Source organism: Aotus nancymaae, unplaced genomic scaffold (genome assembly GCF_030222135.1).
Source record: "Aotus nancymaae isolate 86718 unplaced genomic scaffold, 86718_ANA_hifiasm-v0.15.2.pri h1tg000069l, whole genome shotgun sequence".
Classification (NCBI taxonomy): domain Eukaryota; kingdom Metazoa; phylum Chordata; class Mammalia; order Primates; family Aotidae; genus Aotus; species Aotus nancymaae.
The window spans coordinates 267,181-286,331 of record NW_026988484.1 but is presented as its reverse complement, the minus strand read 5'-3'; the positions used below and the strand labels follow the sequence as shown (position 1 = coordinate 286,331).

At 49.9% G+C, this 19,151-nt stretch overlaps 1 protein-coding gene and 1 pseudogene across 2 annotated transcripts; one reads left to right on the top strand and one right to left on the bottom strand.

Moving 5' to 3' along the window:
* The first annotated feature begins 1,183 nt into the window (after positions 1-1,183).
* LOC135270922 (zinc finger and SCAN domain-containing protein 5C-like) lies at positions 1,184-6,623 on the top strand. 2 transcript variants are annotated; one of them, XM_064367332.1, is made up of 5 exons: positions 1,184-1,297; positions 2,922-3,426; positions 4,234-4,437; positions 5,129-5,279; positions 5,542-6,623. In XM_064367332.1, the coding sequence occupies exons 2-5, from the start codon at positions 3,043-3,045 to the stop codon at positions 6,288-6,290; spliced, it is 1,488 nt and encodes a 495-aa protein (XP_064223402.1). In that variant the 5' UTR covers positions 1,184-1,297; positions 2,922-3,042; the 3' UTR covers positions 6,291-6,623. The 2 variants fall into 2 exon arrangements, with proteins under 2 accessions (XP_064223402.1, XP_064223403.1); XM_064367333.1 differs by lacking the exon at positions 1,184-1,297 and having other exon boundaries at positions 2,863-3,426.
* A 1,458-nt stretch (positions 6,624-8,081) lies between these two features.
* LOC105727281 (DNA (cytosine-5)-methyltransferase 3-like) lies at positions 8,082-9,919 on the bottom strand (annotated as a pseudogene).
* Positions 9,920-19,151: the final 9,232 nt, after the last annotated feature.

The window sequence follows — 19,151 nt, the reverse complement described above, 5'->3', positions numbered from 1 at the left end:
ATTTACTCTGACTTGTTATATAAATCTTTTGTAAAATAGGAATAATATTAACTTTCTCATCATGGTTAGGTTACATTTTATTTTAATTTTTAGAGATGAGCTCTCCCTCACTGCCCAGACTGGCCTGGAGGTCCTGGGCTCGAACGATACGCCTGACTCCACCTCCTGAGTAGCAGAGACTGCAGGCTTATGCCACTAGGCCTGAATAAATGTTTAATTTTTCTGTAGAGATGGGGTCTCGGTGCATTGCCCGGGCTGGTTCTGAACTCCTGGGCTCAAGCGTGCTCCTGTCTCAGTCTTCCAAATTGTTGGAATTACAGGAGGGATCCACCTTGCTGGCCACTCACCACTTGTTAAAAAGCATTGCTGTGCAATTTTATCAGAGAACAGGAACCAGAAAAGGAAAAAAAAAAAAAAAAAGCATTGCTGGATTTTCCCTTTCCACGGTGTGTAAAATCAAGCCATTAATGAATCAGCTTCAATCTACTAGGCCCATGAGAAAGCTAAGTGTCCCTACCTGGGTGACCCGTGTGGCTGCCTCTATTTTCTCCCATGTCCCATTGCTTTCTTTAATGGGAAATGAACTGACACAGAATACAAAGTGGTTTCCGGGAACACGAAAATGCTTTTTTTAGAGACAGGATCTCACTATGTTGTCCAAGCTGTTATCAAACTCCTGGGCTCGAGTGATCTCCCGTCCCAGCCTCATGAGCCGCAGTGGGCTCCCTGTGGCTAAGCCATTGTAATTCCAGAATTTCAGGCTGCCTTTTCTCTCTCATATCTGTATACTTTTTCAAAAAAAATTAATCTACCTTTAAATTGAAAAATAAAAATGATACATATTTGTGGTGTACAGCACTTGTAAAATGGCTAAATTGAGCTAACATTCATTTGCCCTACTTCATGTACTAATCGTCTTTGGTCATGAGAATATTTGAAATCTACTCTTTAAGCAATTTCCAGGTGTACAATACATTGTTGTGAGCTGACGTCACCACGTTGGACAATTGCTCTCCTGAGTTGATTTCTTCAACTGAGACTCGTGCCCTTTGACCTACATTTCCCCAACGCCCACCCCAGCCCCGGTAACCACCATTCCACTCACTGCTACTGTGAGTCCAATGGGTTTTAATTATTATTTATGTCATTTACTTCCTTTGTTTAAATTTTTTCATAACTTGAACTTGTATTTTAGATTCGGTGGGTACCTGTGCAGATGTGTTGCAGGAGTGTATTGAGCGATGCTGAGGTTGGGGTGTGACTAAACCCGTCACCCAGGACCTGAGGACAGCACCCAGTAGGTGGTTTTTCAACCTTCCCTCCCTCTGTGCCTCCCAGCGTTCACTGGTTGGAGTCCACGTCCCGATTTCCTTTCCTCTGTACACGCCCAGGAGCGGGACGGCCGGGTCATGCCGTTGTTCCACTTTTAATGTTCTGGGAGCTTCTACACCGTCTCCCATATCGGCTGCACTGATTTCCATTCCCAGCACGGGGCGCCGAGGCTCCCTGTCCTCCGAATCCTCTCCAACACCCTCGCCACGGGTCTTTTTGGGAACAGCCGCTCTAGGCGGCCCGAGGGGTGTCCCGTGGTTTGGATTTGCACCTCCTGAAGATGAGTGATGATGAGCACCTTTTCCTAGACCTGCTGGCCACTCACAGGTCTCATCTGAGATGTCCACACAGGCGCCTTGCCCCCTTCTAGTGGGTTCTGTGTTTTCTCGCTGTGGAGTAGTTTGAGTTGCTTGTGCTTTGCACAGGAGCCCGTGTGAGAGGCGTGGTGTGTAAATACCGTCTCCTCCTCTGGGCCGTCTCCCCGCTCTGCCGACGCTCCCCTGGCTGGCCGTCTGCTCTGCACCCGCTCAGATTCCTTCCAGGAGGTGCGGGGTTTCCATCCTCCAGGCTTCCAGGGACCTGTCCCGAGACCCTCCTGCCAGTTCTTTCTCCTCTCTGCAGACCTTGAGGCGGCTCCCCGGCCTGTGGCTGGGAAGGCAGGGCTGTGTTCCCATAGCTGTTAGCCTTGGGGGGTGACTAGCGCCTGGAGAGTATCACACAGTGGCTCCTGCCTGATGAAGCTAGGTTTAGGACTTAATTTTTAAAATCTTATTATTGTATGAACCCACTTCTTTAAAATTTCATAGACCGCTAGACTTGAAATCCATGTTCTGGGATGAGGCTAAGAGTAGAGAAACCCTTAGACACAGAAAGCAGATTAGGGGTTGCCAGGGGCCGGCGTGGGTGGGCAGGGGGGATTCCTGATGGGGCGGGGCTTTTTGGGGATGATGAGATAATTCTGGATCTAGACAGTGGTGACGTTTGCACATGTCTTAGTGCCTTGAAATTGTGCTCTTGAAGCAGGTAAAAATGATGAAATGTATGAATGTGCATTTCACCAAAATAACAAAATATCTGTGTAGGAACTTAATCCTCATAGGGTTCTCTAGTGCTCTCCCTTCACTGGGCAAATAGTTCTGGGGTTAACAGGAAAGTTTGTTGGGGACAATCATATGTCGTAACTAATTGCCTTTGTCTTATCGCATAATTATGACGAAGGATTTGCCTTGGATCTTATCTTGATGGGAAAACGTGAAGAACTTACATTACTGTTACATCAGATCTTAGGAACTGCACATACCTATCCCATTTAATTTACAGTCAAACAATGTTCAATGCCCAGGAAAACCGATTTGGCCTCCTCACAATGAACCCCTAGAGATCAGAATTCAGGGGAGGATTCAGATTTTACACCACAACATGCAGTCAGGTATAGACAGTGGAAGAATAAGAGAGTGGATTGATTTCCACGGTGCTGAGTCTGATGCTAGAGGGGAAGAGGGATCCAGGACTGGGATGAGGGATTTGAAAGAGAAGAGTGGGTGGAGTCAAAATTAAACTAATTGAGATCCTGCTTTTTTCCCCTGCAGATTCTGAACAGTGAATCAATTACTGAGAAAAACCAGAAGCGGTCTGTGTAGACAGGTCTCAATCAGACACCAGCCACTGGAAGAGCTTTCTCAGAGACTGCTTGAAAATTCTCCAGTAGATATGGCTGCAAATTGCACATCCTCATGGCCTCAGGGAGAAGCCTGCAACAGTCCTGGGTCAGACCCGCCATGGTCCATGGTGACCCCAGGAACTCAACTTGGACATCAAGACTGTGATCCTGAGACGTGGCACATGAACTTCAGGATGTTCAGCTGCCCGGAGCAGTCGGACCCCATCCAGGCTCTGAGGAAACTCACTGAGCTGTGCCATCTGTGGCTGAGGCCCGACCTCCACACCAAAGAGCAGATCCTGGACATGCTGGTGATGGAGCAGTTCATGATCTCCATGCCCCAGGAGCTCCAGGTCTTAGTCATGATGAACGGTGTGCGGAGCTGCAAAGAGCTGGAGGACCTGCTACGGAATAACAGAAGGCCCAAGAAATGGGTGAGTAGGACCCTCGTGGTTGCTGCAGGGAAGGGGAGCTGGGCTGGGGGCTGCAAGGTGCAGCTGGACTCGAGAGGACACGAGGGGCTGCTCTAGGTCAGGGCTTCCAAGTAGAGGAGAGTTTGCCCAGCAGGGACACATGGCAGTGTCTGGGGACCTTTTTTGGTTGTCGCAGCTAGACATTCTCCAATGCTGAGGACAACCCACCATGACAAATACTCATCCAGCTTCAAATATCAGCTGTGCTGAGATGGCACATCCCTGGTCTAGGAGATGGACAGGCAGAGGGAATACAGGCGCCCACACCTGTGTGAGGCCAACATGAAAGAAAGACATTGGCAAAATATTACGCCTGATGGAACGTAGGGAAGGAGGCATTAGAGTGAACTGAAGGGGGTCCAGAAGTCCCCACCTGAGGCAGGGAAGTGGTTGGCATCAGAGATCCAGGCATCTCTCTCCAGGTCCCCACAGGAGCCCCTAAGTTCCAACACAAGGTGAGCTGCCGTCGGCAAATTGAGCTGGATTCACCCAGAATATCTCTCCTCTTCTTTTTGGCTTACAGTCCCTTTCATCAAAAGGACCCATATTTATGTTCTTATCTAGAATATTCCAGGTGCAGGCAGGTGCTGGAGTCTAGAGAGGAAGAAATTTAGACAGGGCTGCTCCGTCCACAGAGCTGATTTGGCATTGGGAAGGCGATTTTGAACATTAATTACAGTGAAGTGTGAGCCTGATGGCAGGACCCAGGGAATGTGAGAGCTACTTTCAGGTTCTCACGGTGAGTCTGATTGTCTTTTTTCTCTACAGTCTGTAGTCACCTTTCAGGGAAAACAATATATGGTACAGGACTCAGATGCTGAGATGGCTGAAGCCCCCGCCAGTGTCAGGGATGATCTGAGAGACGTGTCCAGCCAGCGGGCCTCCTCTGTGAACAGCACGCACTTGGGGGAAGGCCAGGCCAGCCGAGAGCTGCAGACCCTGCCCAGGGTCCCCGCACTGTCCAGGGGGCAGGTGAGTGTGTGAGGCCCTGGTGTCTGAGCAGAGGTGGGAGAAGGAACAGGAGGAAATTGTGTGGCTGCTGGACTGATTGAGAGGTTTGGCACAGGACAAAATGAGAGCCATTCCCCATGGACGTGTCGCCTACCCTGACATTCCTGAGCCATCATAGAGAGTGAAGTCTCATCTACTTTTCCATGAAAACTTTTAACATTTAGGGTGGGGGTAAGAAATGGTGTCAGTGAAGTGAGGGAGGCAGTTGGCACAGATGAATCAACTGAAGGTCCCCTCCCAAGGCCAGTTTCCTCAGACATTTCATTCAGCAAGGAACACACTTTCTACAGATTATTGATTTCTTAATTTGTGGCAAGTTTCTCAACTGGGGTGATTCTGGCTTTCAGGACCCATTTGGCCATGTGGGGTGTTCACAGCATCTAGAGGGCGGGGTCTCTGCACTGCACAGGAGCGCCCCCAATGCCAGTGGTGCCATGGATGAGGGACCTCGTCCTAGAGTCCTGCTCCTTCCAGTGTCAGGGGCAGGGAGACGGTGGCATGGCTGGGAGAAGTATGCTCAGAGAACCAGAGTGAAAACCACCACCCCTGTGTCATTAGAAAAGTTTGTGTATCCAATCGTGGAAAAGGCAGAGATGTCCATGCTTCAGCCATTTAGACCCGGCAGTCATTTCTCTTGGTTTTCCGTTGTCAGGGGCAGGAATTTCCTCTGCCAGAGACTACTGACATAAAAGATGACCAAAAGGTTCTGAGACCCAAGCAGAACCTGGAGAAGGATCTGAAGGAAAACAGCACAGAGAACCCAGGACTCGCATCCCCAGAGCCTCAGCTTCCACAGGGTCCCAGTGAGTATGGAGACTTGGATCCACAGGGATTAGCCCCTCTCTTCTGGGGTGGGGGGCTGGGCCAGCATTGTCATCTCCTGGGGGGGTTGGGGCTCAGCTGCCAAAGCCTCTCCATCCCCCACTCTCCAGAGACCTACGGTCCCATGTCTTGGGCTTGAGGTGGAGGGGAAGTTCTCAGCCAACTTCAGCGTTTGCTTGCAATGAGTTTGGCATATTGAAAATGAGTTTTATTAACCATTGTGTGTGGAATCTCTTCTTCCAGCAGATCTGGTGAGGGCAAAGGATGGGAAGGATCCCCAGAAAAGAGCCTCTGTGGAGAAGGTGGATGCTGACACAGCTTCTGCCTGCGCGGTGGAGACAGAAGCTTCGACTCACAGCGAGGACAGAGACTCTCTGAATCCGAGAGGTCCCAAAAGAAGCAAACCAGACGCCACCTCCATCTCCCAAGAAGAACCTCAAGGAGGAGCCACACCTGTGGGCAACAGAGCATCCCCGGGACCAGCTGGGATGAATCCAGTTCATTCCCCAGGCCCTGCGGATGCAGGCAGTCACCCCGATGGCCAAGAAGCTGTGGCACTGCTGCCCTTTGCATGTGACGTGTGCAGTAAGAGGTTTAAGTATTACGGCAAGCTGGTCATCCACAAGAGATCACACACAGGAGAGAGACGCTTTCAGTGTCATCTCTGTGGGAAGCGCTTCATGCAGCGCATAGGCCTCCAACTTCACCAGCGAACCCACACTGGTGAGAAGCCCTACACGTGTGACATCTGCCAGAAGCGGTTCACCCAGAAGTCCTACTTGAAGTGTCACAAGAGAAGCCACACAGGGGAGAAGCCCTACGAATGTAAAGTCTGCAGGAAGGTTTTCACCTACACGGGGAGCCTGAAGGAGCACCTGCGTGTCCACTCCGGAGAGAAACCCTATACATGCTCCAAGTGTCTGAGAGCCTTCGGTCGGCCTGCAACCTTAAGACGCCACCAGAAAACACATCGCGAAAGCACTTCGCAGTGATCCCATCATCGAGTCTGTGTCTTCTGCACCAAGACAATGTGAATGATGATTTTCACCGATGTTATCAGATGACATTTTACACACGAAAGGAGCCTGGCCGCACACAGTGGGTGCCTCCAATATGAATCCCCTGGATGTTTCTTTAAATCCTTTTCCTCCCCTATGAGTTTCGTGTTTTGTTTCATTATGTCTATTGTTATCTTATGGGTTTATCTTGGTTCGTGTGGCTGTTCTTTCAATAAACAAACATCTTGTTAGTTTTCAGTATTGTATAACGGAAAACTGAGTCTCCTGATTAACATGCTGTTAACCATTTTTGCTGTAGAGTACAAGTGTCCAAGGAGGATGGCCAGATTAAATACACGATGCCTAGGAGAGTCTGAGTTTCAGATAAACATTTTTATTAGTATCAGCATGTTCTACATTATTCATTATTTATCTGAAACTCAGCTTTTATTGGGTATCCTAAATAGTTTTTTATTTTTTTAATATGGAACGCTAAAATAAAAAATATTTTTTATTTTTGAGATGGAGTCTCTCTCTGTCAACAAGGCTGGATTGCAGTGGCAGGATCATTGCTGACTGCAGCCGCGACCTTCCAGGCTCAAGCAATCCTCCCGTCTAAGCGTCCCGAGTATCTGGGACTACAGGATCATACCACCACTCTGGCTAGTTTTTGTAGAGATGGGATTTCGCCATGTTGCCCAGGCTAGTCTTGAACTCCTGGGTACCAGTGATCCACCTGCCTCAGCCTCCTTAAGTGCTAGCATTACAGGCATGAGCCATTGCACCCTGTATTGTTTTGTTAGACTTATCATAATTATTATATTCAAATGTTTTGAAATAATTTTTGTAGGGATGGGGTCTAGCTCTGTTGCCCGGGCTGGTCTGGAGCTCCTGGCCTCAGGCGATGGTTCCACCTTGGCCTCCAGAAGTGCTGGAAAATGCGTGTGAGCCACCATGCCTGGCTTTAGACATTTATTTTTCAGAGTTGTTGCAGGTTCACAGGGAAATTCAGTGGACAGCACAGAGTTCCCCTAGAGGCCCTCCCCACACAGCACAGCCTGTCCCCACCGGCATCCTCAGCAGAGTGGGGCGCTTGTTCCGTCAGCGAGCCCGCCTGGACACGGCCTCACCACCCAGACTCCGTGGTGTCCATTAGGGCTCGCTCTCGGTGTCGCACATCCTGTGGGTTTGGACAAAGGCCTAATGATGAGTATCCATCCCTGGAGTGTCATGGGGGTATCTTCACTGCCCCCCAAATGCTCTCTGCTCTGCCTATTTACCTCCCTGCCCCAGTGGTGGATTTTTTGGCCTAAAATTTGGCAACCCCTAAATTCCCGATTTGACTCTTGAACTACAGAGGCATTCGGAGTCTCTGGTGACTAGCTGGTCTTAGTGATATTACCATCTCCTGAAGGCTTTGTTAATCCACAGATGGGCGGGCCCCAAACTCAGAGCTGCTGATTTAGTAGACTGGGGGTGGGGCCTGAGAGTGTGCGTTAAAAAATAGAATTCACTTGAGAAGAGCTTTCCAAAATCCACTGAGCTCCCTATTGTCCCCACACCATTTCCCCTGTTTTTTTTTTTTTTTTTTCTCTTTTCTTTTTCTTTTTGAGATGGAGTCTCATTCTGTTACCCAGGCTGGAGTGCAGTGGTTCGATCTCAACTCACTGCAACCTCCACCTCCTGGGTTCAAGCGATTCTCCTGCCTCAGCCTCCCACATACTGGGACTACAGGCATGTACCACCACACCCAGCTAATTTTTGTATTTTTTTGTTGTTGTTGCTCTAGGAAAAGTCTTTTGCTTTTTCACAGTATAGTGAGTCATAAGTGAGTTCTGTTGAAAAATACTTGAAATATTCTCTTAGGGGGAGAAAGCAGTTCTTCAGCAGCTTGGCGGGCCGCTGGGCGGGGAGCTGAGAGCTCTGTGTGTTCTGAGCCAGCATGGACAATTCGTCTTCAGCAGGCAGGGCCAAGTGCCTGCTCCTTACGGCTGGGATGCTGCCCCGCACGCGGACAGCATTCTGTAGGGCTCAGCCGCGGACAGCCGGGATGGTGGCCGGCTCCACGTCCAGGAAGCAACACACCACGTCCTAGTGTTCTCCGTTGAGCACCAGATGGTCCACGGACATCCAGAAGAAGGGCCTGGGGCTGCCCGTGGGCCATGCGTACTGCAGGAGCACGTGGAACTGGAACAGGTGCCAGGCGGGAGGAGGGTCGCAGGCGTGGCCGGGGGTGGGGGGGTGGCGCCGCACAGGAGACCGAACGGGCCCCGCCCTTCCACGTCCTGCCTATGTCTGTGGCATTATCCAAATGCTTCAGTTGTTCCCGGTCAGAACCGATTTCCAAAAAGCCCAAACGCGTCAGCTCTTTCTTGGTGTCCCCAGAAAGGGACAGCACCCGCACCGGCTGTCCCCTCCACACAGGCACGGTTTGGAACACCTCGAGGGGACTCTTCGACTCTTGGTCGTACAAGGCCTTGAGGCGGCCGCGCCACTTCCTCCGCCGCGGGAGGAAGGCAGGTGCAGGCAGCACGCCCAGTTGCTCGTGGCTGCGGCTGCCCCAGGTCCCCGGGGCCGACCAGGGTATCCACACGCTCCAAGCAGTAGCACCAGGTGCAACCGGGCTTTTCGCAGAGGAGTGGCGTCCCTCCCGAGCGGTAGATGGAGCAGTAGCATCGGGTGCAGTCCGGGTTTCCGCAGAGGAGCAGCGTCCCTCCCGAGCGGTAGATGGAGCAGTGGCATCGGGTGCAATTGGGATTTGTTAAATGAGCAGCAGATGGACCAGCACGTGGAGCAGTAGCATCGGGTGCAATCGGGGTTTGTGTAGATGAGCAGCGTCCCTCCCGAGCAGCAGATGGACCAGCACGTGGAGCAGTAGCATCGGGTGCAGTCGGGGTTTCCGCAGAGGAGCAGCGTCCCTCCCGAGCAGTAGATGGAGCAGTAGCATCGGGTGCAATTGGGGTTTGTTAAATGAGCAGCAGATGGAGCCTCAGGTGGAGCAATAGCATCGGGTGCAGTCGGGGTTTGTGCGGATGAGCAGCAGATGGACCAGCACGTGGAGCCGTAGCATCCGGTGTAATCCGGGTTTGCGCAGATGAGCAGCAGATGGACCAGCACGTGGAGCAGTAGCATCCGGTGTAATCAGGGTTTGCGCAGATGAGCAGCAGATGGAGCAGCACGTGGAGCTGTAGCATCGGGTGCAGTCGGGGTTTGTGTAGATGAGCAGCGTCCCTCCCGAGCAGTAGATGGAGCAGTAGCATCGGGTGCAATTGGAATTTGTTAAATGAGCAGCAGATGGAGCAGCACGTGGAGCTGTAGCATCGGGTGCAGTCGGGGTTTTCGCAGAGGAGCGGCGTCCCTCCGGAGCAGCAGGTGGAGCGATAGGATTGGTACCCGTCATCGTCGTAGGAAGAGGGCATCCAGGAACTTGTCCTTACATCGGGCACACATCCCTCCCTCAAACAGAGGGTGCTGCGTGTGTGAACCTGGAAACTTCCGCAGCAGAGGCAAATCTCTTCTGTGTTTCGCTGGTTAACCTTGACTTCATAGGTAATAAGACCTCTGCCTGCCTCCGGGGGAACCGGGCTTGAGAGCACACTGGATCCCACCAAGATCACATCCATGCTCGCTCGGCCTCCAGGTCCAGGGCTAGGGTGGCGATTTCACAGGGCTGCTGCCATGGCTCCGGGTAGAGGCAGCAGGCAGGTTCAAGGTTACACCGGTCCGGGTCTTCCAGGCTGAGGGTCCCAGGGGAGGACTGGGCCGTGTAACCAGGGACCGTGCAGGGAAAGAATCTTTTTTTTTTTTTTTTTTTTTTTTGAGATCTGTCACCCAGGCTGGAGTGCAGTGGTACAGTCTCTGCTCACTGCATCCTCTGCTTCTCAGGTTCAAGGGATTCTCCTGCCTCAGCCTCCCGAGTACCTGGGACTACAGGTACGCACCACCACACCCAGCTAATTTTTGTATGTTTAGTAGAGATGGGGTTTCACCATATTGGCCAGGCTGGTGTTGAACTCCTGACTTCGTGATCCACCTGCCTCGGCCTCCCAAAGTGCTGGGATTTCAGGCATGAGCCACCGTGACTAGCCTCCACCGTTGTTAATATGGTTCGTTAGTGTGGCACATTTGCCACAAGCAATGAACTGACGGGATACATTGCCATGAACTGAGGCCCCTACCTTATTGAGACCTCCTTCGTGTTTATTCAGTGCGCTCCTCCTCCTCCTCCCCGCTCCCCATCCAGGACGCCACATTGCCTTCAGCTGTCACGGCTCCCTAGGCTCCTCTTGGTGACACTTTCTCAGATTTTACTTGATTGGAATCACCTGAGAATCTGCATGTTGGGCCATGCTGACGCTGCTCTTCTTGGGGGGCATTTTATGGGTGGCTGGTTGAGCTCACAGGCAGAGGCCGGCAATTCGCAGAGGTCTGGAAAGGTCATTTCCCGAATAGGTTGGATTCATTTATTAAGTTGGCCGTTGTGACGCGTCAGTTCTTGTCTTCTTAATTTAAAGGAATTTAATCGAGACACACAGCAAAAGAGATGCAGCATAGAGTGATTGATGGCACAGAAATCTAATATTTTGGAGGTTAAGTGCAGAATAGACAGGACACCCTGAGAGAGAGGATTCGGGGCGGGCTGCTCCTAAGGATGAGACGGCAGAGACCTGCTCCAGGGAGACTCACTTTATGGGAGCGTCGGACGATTGCACGTAAGTGGGTGGGAAGGGAAGTTACTAGTGAGCATGTTCTGGGTGGTTCTCTGGGTGCACACAGGCAGTAGCTGTGCAGACATCTCCTTAGCATCTTGAGTCTTTACCCAGGGGTGTGCTTTTTACTATTATAAAGAGCAAAGGGTCAGTTGTGAACAGGTAAAATTAAAGCGCTCATGCTCTTTACAGGGAAAAGTCCCTTTTGTAGATGGCTTTGCTTGAATGAACTCAATTAGAAGGTGAAGGCTGGGGCTTATTGTTTTGACTGTACGGTCACCACAGCTGCTGTGTTTAGAGGACGTGGTCACCTTCTTAACTACCTATCCTGCCTCACCTAGGTTCCTTTAGGAGAAAGATTCCTTGAGGTAGAAACCTGAATCCACCATCACATGTACACAGACTCCCGTTTAATTCATTCTCCATTTAGATGACTGGGTTCAGCATCCTTCACCAGACCCAGAAAATGGTTTGCTGATGCAACCTGCCCGCTTAATTTAGATCATGGTGCTCTGTGATCCATGAACGACATCCAGTGTTTCTTTAGACCTTCATTTTCTAATTTGGCTACATGTTCGAGTCACTTGAGGAGTTTTTAGTTTTTTTTTTATTGTTTTTTTGAGATGGAGTCTCACTCTGTAGCCCAGGCTGGAGTGCAGTGGCGCGACCTCTGCTCACTACCACCTCCGCCTCCCGGGTTCAAGTGACCCTCCTGCCTCAGCCTCCCGAGTAGTTGCGACTACAGGCACGCGCCACCACGCCCGGCTAACTTTTTGTATTTCTTGTAGGGACGGGGTTTTACCATGTTAGCCAGGAAGGTCTTGATCTCCTGACCTCGTGATCTGCCTGCTTCAGCCTCCCAAAGTGCTGGGATTACAGGTATGATCCCAGCCTTGAATATTTTTTTAAAAAGCAATGTCAGCGATCCAACCCTGAGGTAATGATGTGATTGGTATAGGATGTGGCCCCTGTGTTGAGCTTATAAAACTCCCCAGATGATCTAGCATGTGGCTAAATCTGGCAGGTCGGTTTTCTGATTGCCTGGTCACTCCAATTCCTGTCCCCTCGTGGACATCAGTGAGTTCATTTTCATGTCAGGATCATGCACCTCCCTTCCCAGTCTACGGAAGGCAGACTCCACTGCTGGCTCCCGCCCACCCTGGAGGGGGGTCCCTCCTGCTAGAGCTGGCTGCACGCACCACTCCAGGGACTGCCCCTCATGGCTCGGGGCACACCTGGCACTGGGGGGCCTTCGCACCGCTGCTCCTCAGCCGCCTATGTGCTCTGAGCCAAGAGCCTGATTTACCTGATGCCCTGAATGACAGATAGCCCTGAAAGCAAGATACCCACTGCAACCTCAAAAAAGCCCAGTGGTAGGGACGACTGTGACCTGAATTTAGAAGGTGCCGTCACTTTCAGAGAAGCAGCAACCCAGCATTGCTTGACCTACCCAAGCTGGAGCCAAATCTGCACCAGCCAACCGGGCCCACGTGGTGGCGTTTCAGACTCTGACCTTGCTGATGGGACAGCCATGGGAAGAAGGCGGAAGAGACCAACTTCCCTGGCATGACCCCCGGGGTCTTGGAGGCTGGGCGGGTCAACGTGGCTGGAGTTGTTTCCAGCTTTCTGGCTTCCCAGAAAAAAAAGCCGTGCTTCAAAGAAAATGCAGAGCAACGTGAGGTCGGCGTGGAAAATCATCCCAACACCGAGCAAACTGACCTGGGCTCTGCTGGCTTAGTGCACTCGGGCCAAACGCCCCCATGAAGCATTTACAGTGAGAGGAAGGAAGATATTTATTTGCAGGGCACAAGCAAGGGGGGTCGGGCAGCTAATGTTTAAGATGTGAATACCCCCACAATGGCCTCTGAGTGAGGGTTTGTTGTTGCTGGTTGGTGAATTTGCGTGGGGGAGGTTGTTTTTCTGTTTTGTTTTGTTTTTTTGAGACAGTCTTGCTCTGTCGCCAGGCTGGAGTGCAGTGAAGGGATCTGGACTGACTGCACCCTCCGCCTCCCAGGTTCAAGCAATTCTCTTGCTCAGGCTCCTCAGTATCTGGGATTACAGGCACACGCCACCACACCCAGCTAACTTTTTTTTTTTTTTGAGACGGAGTTTCGCTCTTGTTACCCAGGCTGGAGTGCAATGGGGCGATCTCGGCTCACTGCAACCTCCGCCTTCCAGGTTCAAGCAATTGTCCAGACTCAGCCTCCTGAGTAGCTGGGATTACAGGCACGCGCCACCATACCCAGCTAATTTTTTGTATTAGTAGAGACGGGGTTTTACCATGTTGACCAGGATGGTCTCGATCTCTTGACCTCGTGATCCACCCGCCTCGGCCTCCCAAAGTGCTGTGGTTTTGTATTTTTAGTAGAAATGGGGTTTCTCCATGTTGGTCAGGCTGGTCTCGAACTTGAGACCTAAGGTGATCTACCCACCTTGGTCTCCCAAAGTGCTAGGATTACAGGCATGAGCCACGGCACCCAGCCTTAGTTCCACAATTATTTTATCACCAAAAAAGGTAGCCACTCTCTTGCCCCACCCATGCCAGCCCCTGGCATTCACTAATCTACTTTTTGTCTCTAAGGGTTTCTCCACTCCTAATCTCATTCCAGAAAATGGATGTAACGTCTAGTGGTTTATACAAATTTCAGGAAGTGGCTTCATATAATAAAAATGTATTTTTTAATTAAGTCCTAAACCTAGCTTCATCAGGCAGGAGCCACTGTGTGATACTCTCCAGGCGCTAGTCACCCCCCAAGGCTAACAGCTATGGGAACGCAGCCCTGCCTTCCCAGCCACAGGCCGGGGAGCCGCCTCAAGGTCTGCAGAGAGGAGAAAGAACTGGCAGGAGGGTCTCGGGACAGGTCCCTGGAAGCCTGGAGGATGGAAACCCCGCACCTCCTGGAAGGAATCTGAGCGGGTGCAGAGCAGACGGCCAGCCAGGGGAGCGTCGGCAGAGCGGGGAGACGGCCCAGAGGAGGAGACGGTATTTACACACCACGCCTCTCACACGGGCTCCTGTGCAAAGCACAAGCAACTCAAACTACTCCACAGCGAGAAAACACAGAACCCACTAGAAGGGGGCATGGCGCCTGTGTGGACATCTCAGATGAGACCTGTGAGTGGCCAGCAGGTCTAGGAAAAGGTGCTCATCATCACTCATCTTCAGGACGTGCAAATCCAAACCACGGGACACCCCTCGGGCCGCCTAGAGCGGCTGTTCCCAAAAAGACCCGTGGCGAGGGTGTTGGAGAGGATTCGGAGGACAGGGAGCCTCGGCGCCCCGTGCGGGGAATGGAAATCAGTGCAGCCGATATGGGAGACGGTGTAGAAGCTCCCAGAACATTAAAAGTGGAACAACGGCATGACCCGGCCGTCCCGCTCCTGGGCGTGTACAGAGGAAAGGAAATCGGGACGTGGACTCCAACCAGTGAACGCTGGGAGGCACAGAGGGAGGGAAGGTTGAAAAACCACCTACTGGGTGCTGTCCTCAGGTCCTGGGTGACGGGTTTAGTCACACCCCAACCTCAGCATTGCTCAATACACTCCTGCAACACATCTGCACAGGTACCCACCGAATCTAAAATACAAGTTCAAGTTATGAAAAAATTTAAACAAAGGAAGTAAATGACATAAATAATAATTAAAACCCAGTGGACTCACAGTAGCAGTGAGTAGAATGGTGGTTACCGGGGCTGGGGTGGGGGTTGGGGAAATGTAGGTCAAAGGGCACGAGTCTCAGTTGAAGAAATCAACTCAGGAGAGCAATTGTCCAACGTGGTGACGTCAGCTCACAACAATGTATTGTACACCTGGAAATTGCTTAAAGAGTAGATTTCAAATATTCTCATGACCAAAGATGATTAGTACATGAAGTAGGGCATAGGAATATTAGCTCAATTTAGCCCTTTGACAATGTTCATATCCTACAACGCACATTATGCTGTGCTCAAAATGTTAAAAGTAGAATTATATAAATATATGTAATTTTTAATTTTCAATTAGAAACAAATTAATTTTTTTTTTTTTTTTTTTTTTTTTTTTTTTTTTACAAAGTACACAGATATAAGAGAGAAAAGGCAGCTGGCTCAGTGGCTCATTCCTGTAATCCCACCGAGGCGTGTGGATCACCTGAGGTCGGGAGTTTGAGACCAGCTGGGCCAACATGATAACACCCCACCTCTACTAAAAATACAAAAAAAATTAGCCAGGCATGGTGGTGGGCCCCTGTAATCCCAGCTACTCAGGAGGCTGAGGCAGGAGAATTGCTTAAATCTGGGAGGTGGAGGTTGCAGTGAGTCGAGATTGTGACATTGCACTCCAGCCTTGGCAACAACAGTAAAAACTTCGTCTCAAAAAGAAAAAAGGAAGGAAGGGAGTGAGTGACTGAGGGAGGGAGGGAGGGAGGGAGGGAGGAAGGAAGGAAAAGAAAGAAAAGAAAGAGAAAAGGCAGCCCGAAATTCTGGAATTAAAAGTGGCTTTGCCACAGGGCACCTGGCTGCTGCTCAGGACGCAGAGGCTGGAGGATCACCTGAGCCCGGGAGTTTGATAACAGCCTGAGCAACAAAGTGAGATCCTGTCTCTAAAAAAGGGGGTTTCGTGTTCTTAGAAACCACCTTGTATTCACTATCAGTTTATTTCCCTTTAAAGCAGGCAACAGGACACAGGAGGAAATGAAAGCAGCTACACGGGTCAGTACTGAATTCTGGGAGAAGACAGTACGGGTCACCCAGGTAGGGCACTTAGCTCAGACTCTGACTGGCCTAGCAGGCTGATGCTCATTCATTAATGGCTTGATTTTGCCCTGTGGAAAGGGAAAACCCAGCCACACTTTTAAAGTGGTGTGTGAGAGAACAAGATGGATCGTGCCTGTCATTCCAACAGTTTGGAAGGCCGAGGTGGCAGGATCTCTTGAACCTAGAATTTCAAGACCAGCCTGGGTTGCCCACTGAGACCCCATCTCTACAAAAAAATTAAATATTTAGCCGAGCATGGTGGCTAGTGTTTGTGGTCACAGCTACTTTGGAGGTAAATGTGGGCCCATGGCTTGGACAGCCTGGGCAATGAGCGACAACCAGTATCAAAAAATAAAATAAAATAAGCCAGGTGTGGTGGCTCTTGCCTGTAATCCCAGCACTTTGGGAGGCCGAGGCAGGTGGATCACCTGATGTCAGGAATTGGAGATCAGCCTGGCCAACATGGTAAAACCCCGTCTCTACTAAAAATACAAATAATTAGCCAGGTGTTGTGGCACACACCTGTAATACCAGCTACTCGGGAGGTTAAGGCAGGAGAATTGCTTGAACCCAGGAGTCGGAGGTTGCAGTGAGCCAAGATTGTGCCACTGCACTCCAGCCTGGGCAACAGAGCAAGACTCTGTCTTAAATAAATAAATAAATAAAATAATAATAAAATGTAATCTAACCATGATGAGAAAGGTAGTATTATTCCTGTTTTATGGAAGAGTTATATAATAAGCTAGAGTTAATTTTGTGGGTTTTTTAATTTTATTATCATTTTTTATTTTTTTTTTTTAGAGATAGGGTTTCACCAAGATGGCCAGGCTGGTCTTGAACTCCTGACCTCAGGTGATCCACCCACCTTGGCCTCCCAAAGTGCTAGGATTACAGGCATGAGCCACCACGCCCGGCCATGCTAGAGTTAATTTTGGAGTGCAAAGGAGACCTGCTATTTTCACAAGGTCTCTGAGCAAATACATGAGAAAATAAAGTAAACTGAAATCTTTCTGAAACCAGCCCTCCGCACACCAACTCCTAAACTCCATAGACATCCCCAGTGGACACTCGCTTCCATCCCAGCTTCTGCTTCTAACCTCCTCGCATCTGGGATGTGCTCTCTAACTGGCCTGGTGCTGAAATGTGTCTATTTATAGAGAACCAGGCCTCTCTTCTGGTTTCCTGGGCCTTCTCGTGATTGGTTTAGGGCCATAGCATCCATTTTAGGTGATTGGTGTTGATTACCTTTCCCAATGAAACCCTGCCCACAGGAAATTAAAGTATTAAACATGCCTACTGTGCAGATAACATTGGTTATCTTGATAGGTACTCTGTTGAATCCGTAGATCTCTATTAATATAGTAGGGTCATTTTCACACTATTTCAATCCATGAACATGGAATATCTTTCCATTTTTTGTGTCCTCTTCATTTTCTGTCAGCAGTATTTTATTGTTTTCCTTGCAGAGCTCATCTTCCTCAATGGATAGTTGGTTTATTTATTTATTTTTAGAGACAAGGTCTCACTGTGTCACCTTAGCCAGGTGCAATGGAGCACTCAGCTCACTGCAGTCCAACCTCCTGGGCTCAAGAGATCCTTCTGCTTCAGCCTCCTGAGTAGCTGGAATTACAGGCAAGCACCACTAAGCTTGGCTAATCTTAAAAGATGTTTTTGTGGCTCACGCCTGTAATCCCAGCACTTTCGAAGGCTGAGGCTGGCAGATCACCTGAGGTCGGGAGTTCAAGACCAGCCTGACCAATATGGAGAAACCCCGTCTCTACTAAAAATACAAAATTAGCCAGACGTGGTGATGCGTGCCTGTAATCCCAGGTACTCAGGAGGCTGAGGCAGAAGAATCCCTTGAACCCGGGAGGCAGAGGTTGCATTAAGCCGGGATTGTGCCATTGCACTCCAGCCTGGGTAACAAGAGTGAAACTTCATCTCAAATAAAAAAAAAAAAAAGAAGATGTTTTTGTAGAGATGGGGTTATCACTATGCTGCCCAGGCTGGTCTCCAACTCCTGGCCTCTGCAGATCCATAGTGACTAAGCTCACCATTGTGATGTTTACTTATAGGTATACATGGTGAAATCATCACAACAATTGAGCTAATTAACATATCCATCACCTCACATAGTTACTATTTTCAATTCCTGGGTTCAAGCAGTCCTGCCTCAGCCTCCCCAGTAGTTGGGACTAGGAGCATGTGCCGCCACCCCTGGTTTTCTTTATATTTTTTGATGCGTGTGTATGTGTGTGTGTGTATGTGTGCGTATGTGTGTGTATATGTGTGTATGTGTGCGTATGTGTGTGCATATGTGTGTATGTGTATGTGCGTGCATATGTGTGTATGTGTGTGTCTGTGTATGTGTGTGTATGTGTGTGTCTGTGTATGTGTGTGTATGTGTGTGTCTGTGTATGTGTGTATGTGTGTGTGTGTCTGTGTGTGTGTGTCTGTGTGTGTGTGGTGAAACACTATCTACCATTTTTGGAGTTTTGTTTTGCTTTGTTTCTAAGATGCAGTCTCGCTCTGTTGCCCAGGCTGGAGTGCAGTGGCAGGATCTCCACTCACTGCAACCTCCACCTTCCAGGTTCAAGCAATTCTCTCGCCTCAGCCTCCCCAGAGTAGCTGGGATTACTGGCGCCTACCACCATGCCCAGCTAATTTTAGTATTTCCAGTAGAGACAAGGTTTCACTATGCTGGTCAGATGGGTCTCGAACTCCTGACCTCAAGTGATGTGGCTGCATCAGCCTCACAAAGTGCTGGGATTACAGGTATGAGCCACTTGGCCCGGCCATGTTTGGGTTTTTAAATTTTTTTTTTTGAGACAGAATCTGGTTCTGTCAGTTAGGCTGGAATGTTATGGCACAATCTCAGCTCATTGCAGCCTCCGCCTCCTGGGCTCAAAGGATCCTCCTGCCTCAGCCTCCCAAGTAGCTGGGACACAGGTGCCACCATGCCTGACTAGTTTTTATATTTTTTTGGACAGATGGGGTTTTGCTGTGTTGCCCAGCTGGTCTCTAACCCCTGGGCCATGAAGTTTTGAAGCAGTGTTTTGTGGTGGGATTTTTTTTTTCTTATCCAAAAATTATTTACTGGGTGGGTGCTGGGATCACAGGTGTGAGCCACCTCGCCCAGCCTTAGATTCTGAAATTTTTGTGAGTTCAGCATCCAGGTATACAATCTCTTATCTTCCTGGCCACCGAGATTCTTTCCTTCCACATTCCAGTTAAGGTTTCGACGACTTTCCCTCTGATACGTCCCTCACCATCAGCTTCTGAACCTTTTCTGAAACTTGCAGGACCATCAGAAGCTTACTTACACAAACCTAACTGGTAGAGAACCACGTCTGGATTGAAGATGCCAGGCTGTGCTGATTCCACGGCGGGCCGAGGGCTTTTACAAAGACTCA